This window comes from Cyprinodon variegatus, unplaced genomic scaffold, assembly GCF_000732505.1.
Source record: "Cyprinodon variegatus isolate N-32 unplaced genomic scaffold, C_variegatus-1.0 Scaffold286, whole genome shotgun sequence".
Taxonomy (NCBI): Eukaryota; Metazoa; Chordata; class Actinopteri; order Cyprinodontiformes; family Cyprinodontidae; genus Cyprinodon; species Cyprinodon variegatus.
In genome coordinates, this window is record NW_015150739.1 from 659,165 (window position 1) to 665,486 (window position 6,322).

Sequence of the window (6,322 nt, forward strand, 5' to 3'; positions counted from 1 at the left end):
ATCTGCTTTGAAGGCAGGAAAACACGACACAAAACGCGACACCACACCTCCACGAAAGCCAATCAGCATCCAAAGTTTATCTTAAAAGGCCTCCGATACGCACCTGTCTGCTCCTGTGCGCGGGCGGTGAACTTAATTCAGATGACACCGTTTCAACCCACCTCCAGCCCGTCCTCCACCATCGTAGCTTAAGTTTCATCAGAGTGTCTTGCTGCATTCGCTGTCACATCTTATCAGGTCCGACAGTAGACCGCCATGTTGAGCCTTGTTCTGTCAGAGGTTTTTTCCCAACAAGGAGTTTTTCCTCTCCATGTCACTTCATGCTTGCTCATCATGGACAGGTTCTCTCAACCTGTGTTATCCAACTGGACCTCCATCTTCCAGGTCCCTGAGTGAAGCTCTAGTATCAGCTCACGCAGTCCACTGGATCTCCCCATAAAGCTCAGCAGACCCTCTCGCTAACCACTAGTCTGACCAACTTCATCTATCTCCACTCCACCACCAGTTTCAGGCCTGGGGGGAAACAGCTATGTTCTTTACTCCTGTTCATGCATATCTATCAAATTAAGCGCTATGTTTCCCTCCGAGGTCTAAGCGCCAAAGACAAAGTAATTGTATCAATAAATTTCTCCTAATTGTCTTTTCTCTTCGTGTGAGTTTTTCAGATTGAACTTCCAGCCAATCACAGCAGAGCAACCTGTTCCCCTGGCTGCTGCTCCAATGTTGTTAGCAGCGTTTTGAATGATAAACACATTCCTTTTGAGTCTGATTTGGACCCGTCTCTTTATCCCCCGATGTTCATTTTTAAACCTGCCGCCACTTACTTCCTGTCGTTGGATTTGTTTCCCCCTTTCTTAGTTGCTTGGATACAGATGCATGTATTATGGTAGCTGCAGGATTCAGCCTGTGTGATTAGAGGGAATTTTTTATTAGAAAGGAATAAAAGGCCTGGTTTGTGTCTTTTTAAAATTTTTTTCAAACAAATAAACTTACTTGCCATTTTCTGTTTGGAATTAGTTTAAATCAGCAACAAATCAGGATATATTATAATTTATATTCTTAAAATGAATGAAAGTGTGTCTTCTCAGCCTCAAAAATAACTTTTAGCCTCAGTAAAAAGGATTTGATGCATAAAAAGTACTTTAATGCATGGGTCTGTCTTGTCCTTCTTGCATACGTTAGTGTGAATCGTTATTTATTTATTTATTTTTTACCCAAATCCACTTGTGCATCAGCTATCACCTGTATCTAAATTGGCAGAATGTCCATTTTGCACCATTCTGCTTTGCTCAGCTGCCCCTTTCCTCCATCAAAATGTGTTTTTATTTGAGGTTTTTTTTTCCCCATTAGAGATCTGTGACATTTTTTTTTATCAACCTTTTATTTGAGGAGAGAAAACACTTTTTTATTTCTCCGCTGCACATTAACATATGCTGACAAATGGCTCTTCTTGGGTCAAAGCTGTTCATTTTATGTATTATCTTAGTTTGAAGTTTATTTAAGTAAAACTAAAAAAAAAGAAGAAGAAAATTATGACTTTTTACAAATTAATATGCCTTTCTCTACTAGAGAATTCTTACTCTGAAGTTAAAGATGCTTTTATAGTTATATTTTCATCATAAAGCACTCATTATGCAGGTTTGGAATAAGATGTGATTGCATCTGTACTTTGCAGTCATGACATACAATAGAACACACAGGTTTAGGTTTATGATCTGTTTGTTTGTAGAACTTACCTTTAAGAACATTTATACTATTTTACTACCTTCCTTTACTAAAGAATTATAACGATATTTCCTCAATACACAAATGTCACAATAAGGCCTACAGAAAAATTGACATTCTTATTATTTTTTTTAATAGTTGGCCATTTAGTCCTTTGTATCATAGAAGATTAGCTAAATGTTTATTAGAAGGAAAACGTTGAAAAAGGGCATTAACAATGGTATGACTGCACCCTTTAGAGTATCATAATAGTACTGTATTTTCCAGAATATAGCGCTCACCTCACTATAAGCCGTGCCCACTAAATAAAAAAAAAGAAAAAACTGGAAACGTACTTAAATAAGCTGCACATAAGAGCCCAGTCTCTTCATTGGTTCAGCAGCTCTTCAGCAGCTTTAATAAGGCAAATAAATGTCAAAATGTGTAAATTTGAAACATTTGTTCTCTGTTGTGCCTGCTGCTGTTATGTGATTTTGCTAAATGAAAATTAGGCCCCTTATTCTTTCATTTTGTACTTTGACTTCCCCCTCTGGTGGTTAGGAAAAATCTACAGAAAAGCCGAACCTTCTTAAAAAACTCATGGGTCAAAGCATGGGAAAAAAGTAGCAGCTTATAGTCTGGATACTACGGTAATTCTTTTTTACTAGTAGACATTCCTGAACAAAGATGATGAAAAAGAGGCCTGTAGTGTTACTCAGTCCGAAGTTTCCCTCTCAGATCGATAAAGTTCAATTTATTACCGTATTATTTATTTATAAGTAATAGCAGAGAGGCTGCTGATTGGTCTAGCTCCATCCGCGATATGTTTTCTTTACAGGTTTGGAGGATTTTTTTATTCCTCATTTCCTATAAATGAAGACTAGCTTAGCAGTTTACAGGAACTGCGGCAGCTTTGTTGGTAGGAAGAAACCTGCCTTGGTTATGATTGATAAGAATCCATAATTCCTGCCTGAAATCAACAAAACAAGTCAGATGGAAGTCAGTGAACCTTAAGTCCTCATGATGGTTTCACTGATTAAAATAACACAGCATTTTTAGGGCTCCCGCAGCAGTGTTCTGTGTGCTAATAGTGAAACTCGTTGCCGATGAAGGATCTTTCCAGGAAATTCTTCAGTTTCTGCAAAGTTTTCATAGTCTAAATAAGCATGATGAACACTTTTTATTAGATGGCAGCTGTTTTCGTCTTTGCAGGTAAGCTAGGCCTGCAGAACAGGTTTGTCCTTAAAAAGAACTTCTTCCCTCTGTTGAATTGAGATCATCATGGTTCTGACAGGACGTGTGGGCTCTGTAAGATGATCCAGTAACTGTCTGTTGCTGTTTTGACTCCAATGTGCCAGAAACCGTTGGCAATATTTTGCTGTGAATCCAGAGTTTTCTACAGAAAGGACTTTCCTTCCCACTCTTGCAGCACTTCTGAGTTGTATTTTGGGAAAATAGTTTCATGGAAAATAGTCAGCTGAGCTTTACTGGCAAAATAATGTGACACTGCTCATATTCTATCCGTTGTCTCACTAATTGGCTCAAATCAATTGCTTGTTTCCTGTGAACTGTGAAACTGACTGTGAGACAGTCAGTTTGCTAAAATTGTTGCAGCTTTTCTTTGGAGCATTGCTCAATTCATCCTTGTTTGTTTTTTGTTTTTTTTCCCCCCACAGCTTAAAGAAAAACGCCAAAGAGCGGCCAACATATGCGGAACTCATGGTGAGTTTTCTCTTTCGTTTTCACACTCTCCTCAGTTTTATTATTGCTTTTTGTCAACTTGGCTTAAAATACGCAGTAGGGAGATTAAAGGCTACTGTCGGTGTTTCTATATAATCTACTATTACCAAACAAGGATCCCAATTGATCAAAAAGATATTCAAAAAGTGATTCATGCACACAAGAAAGTCAGTCAAACAAAACACAGAGATTGATCTAACCAAACACACCTAACAAAACCAAACCAACCCACACTAGACCAAAGCGGTTATCCTCCACATTGTTGCGGCCATTTATGTCATGCTGCAGAATGAACATGTAAAGATGTAAAACCTCTGCAAGCAGACATATTGAAGCCACAAAGAGAGGAAAAAGCAACCAATGAAAATTTAGAGTTCTATGACGCCTGAAGGAAAATCCTCCAAGACAGACGATGACAACCTACTAAGAGCGTGATCCACAAAGAGATAAAAAATTGTGACAACAAACCTGCCAAATAATTGAAAATTGTGTAAATTAAAAAAAAAGAGAAACAGAACAATTTACAGCAAATTTATCAAATTCTGCAGCAGAATATATATGCAGAAAAATATGGCTTTACATATCTTTACATTAAATTTGCAGGCGCCGCGACCACTAGAGGGCGCCAAAGCAAAACAGAAAGATACTAAATGACTTCTACAAGTCATAACTGATTCAGGTTTAACCAGTCTATTCTACTCAATGGCAGCCCAAACTGGGTAAAAACCAAGTTTAAATTAATATTTAAGCAAAAGTGTGACAAATGAGCACAGATGCAAAAAAAAAGAAGTAAAATGTTTGTAATAACTTCACTGCTCTATACCAAGTGAGAAAGGCATTCATAAGTTTAACTTATTTATTAAAGAGAAAATTGGGTAGAGGGAGAAAAATAGTTCTTTGTCAGAATAGACAAAACACGCAAAGCTTGTATGTTAAAGCCTGACCCTCTGCTCTTACTCAAACTAACCTGATCTCCATCTCCTCCTCAGCAACATCCCTTCTTCACCTCCCACGAGGCCAAAGAAACCGACGTGGCTAGCTTTGTGAAAGTCATCCTGGGAGACTGAGTTCTACATGCGCACGGCGCAGAGGGAGGAAAACTTAAATAAAATAAAATAAAATCCCGCCATATAAAAAGCCCCTGCCACAGCCCACCATCCCCCGCCCCCCCGTTCACCCCATCATCGCTCCCTTTCACCCCTTCAGAGTCCAACCAGAGGATGAAGCAGAACGAGGAGGCGGCCTTCTTGTTCCCTGAAAGCTGGCGGGAGGGGTGGGGGGGAGACCCTGTGTATAATCTGGAATAATTCAAGATGTTTGTATGCAAAAGCCTCCCTCTGTGGTCACATTAGATCCACCCAGTACTCCCAATATTAACGAAGCTGACCACGGCATTCATCATTGCGTTCAAACTTGTTTTCTCGCTGGAGAGTTATGGAAGATATGTAGATCTTATAAAGAAAAAAAAGAAAAAAAAAAGATGGATGATGTAACGCTTTCTGTGTATAATCTAAATGTTTGCCTACTCGAAGCAAAACTCTTGCATCAGATTGTTTACTGAGTGCATGTACAGAATATATCTCTGATGGCCAATGATGAGCAGCCGTGGAGCCTGGTCCTAGACTTTAGAGCCCCCTAAGGGTCATTAATAGGTACCGCAGTGCAACTGCTTTCCTTACCGATGACGTTTACCTAATGCATCTTCGGCTCTAGGCTGCCTGTGAGTGTTGGTGATTGTGTGCTGTGAGGTGATGGATGAGTTCAAACGGATGCAGGTGGGGGTAGAGCCAGATTTGAGTCACTTTTGATTGTGAGAGGTCCGCAGATGAGAGGATGGCCAATGTTCAGCATTTCAGGGCCATTGAGCTGCATCAAATTAATCCGATTACCTTAACTTTCATGAGACGATCTGCGTTCACTTCTGAAGGAAAAACTAAAAAGATCGGTTAGTATTAGTTGACAAGCAGCGGTACTAAGAAGAGGTAGAATAAAACTATCTGATGTCACATATCTGATTGAAAAAATCATATAATTTTATCACAAAATGCTTCAGAATAGCATGCATGCTTGTTTATGGTGGAGCGGGCTGACATTTTGAATAAATCTGTAAAATTAACATTAGATCATTTTTTTTCTTTCAACTTTTGACCTGCTGATACCTGATCTTTTGTTGAACTAAAGGAGAAAGGAAGCAGTCTTCAATAATGATAAAGGTGTATCCTCAAAAACTGATGTCAACATAAAGAATAATTTGATTTTTAAAGATAGTCTAATAGTTATTTCTCCTGTAAAATGTGTCTTTATACTATAGAAAACAGTAAAAGTTAAAGCTGACAGATCATGACGGACCTGTAACTACTTCATCTATTTTTGATGATCCAGGGTTATATTTGATTTATTGGCTATAAATTCATTAGCACTTATCTTGTCTCTTCCTACCTTTTCATAGTTTTTTCTGGTCTTGATATTCCAGCTAATAGTGATTTCCTGTGACAGTTTGAACAAACCGAAACCAAAAGACTTATGTTTGCTTAAATAATAAAGATTCTATTCCGGTACAGAGCGGCCATAAAAGTTATAAATACTCCTTTAGTTGGACAGTGTTTGAACGATTAAATTTCCTCAACCTTTGACCAATAAGTAGTGATCCTTCTCCTTCTATTTTTGATTTGTTGCAGCTTATGGTTTTTCTTGGGATGCTGGATGCAGCCACGCTGACCTCCACTCGCTTTATTTTCAGCCAGCGTTTGTATTTTGCAGGACAACGTCCTCCATATCCTCCTTGTTTTCGTACTGAGCCAATCACAACCCTCTCCACTCCATGCTCACCATAAAGGAACTGGACATTGTTACCATTATTGTTGTTAATACTTTATTA

At 38.6% G+C, this 6,322-nt stretch overlaps 1 protein-coding gene across 1 annotated transcript in view; it reads left to right on the forward strand.

Moving 5' to 3' along the window:
- Positions 1-4,555, forward strand: part of LOC107090247 (dual specificity mitogen-activated protein kinase kinase 6) — a 42,756-nt gene extending 38,201 nt beyond the window's left edge. The window contains exons 11-12 of the mRNA XM_015383519.1: positions 3,381-3,426; positions 4,434-4,555. Coding sequence (XP_015239005.1) covers positions 3,381-3,426; positions 4,434-4,511 — 124 coding nt within the window. The 3' untranslated portion in view covers positions 4,512-4,555. The remainder of the gene's footprint in view (positions 1-3,380; positions 3,427-4,433) is intronic.
- Positions 4,556-6,322: the final 1,767 nt, after the last annotated feature.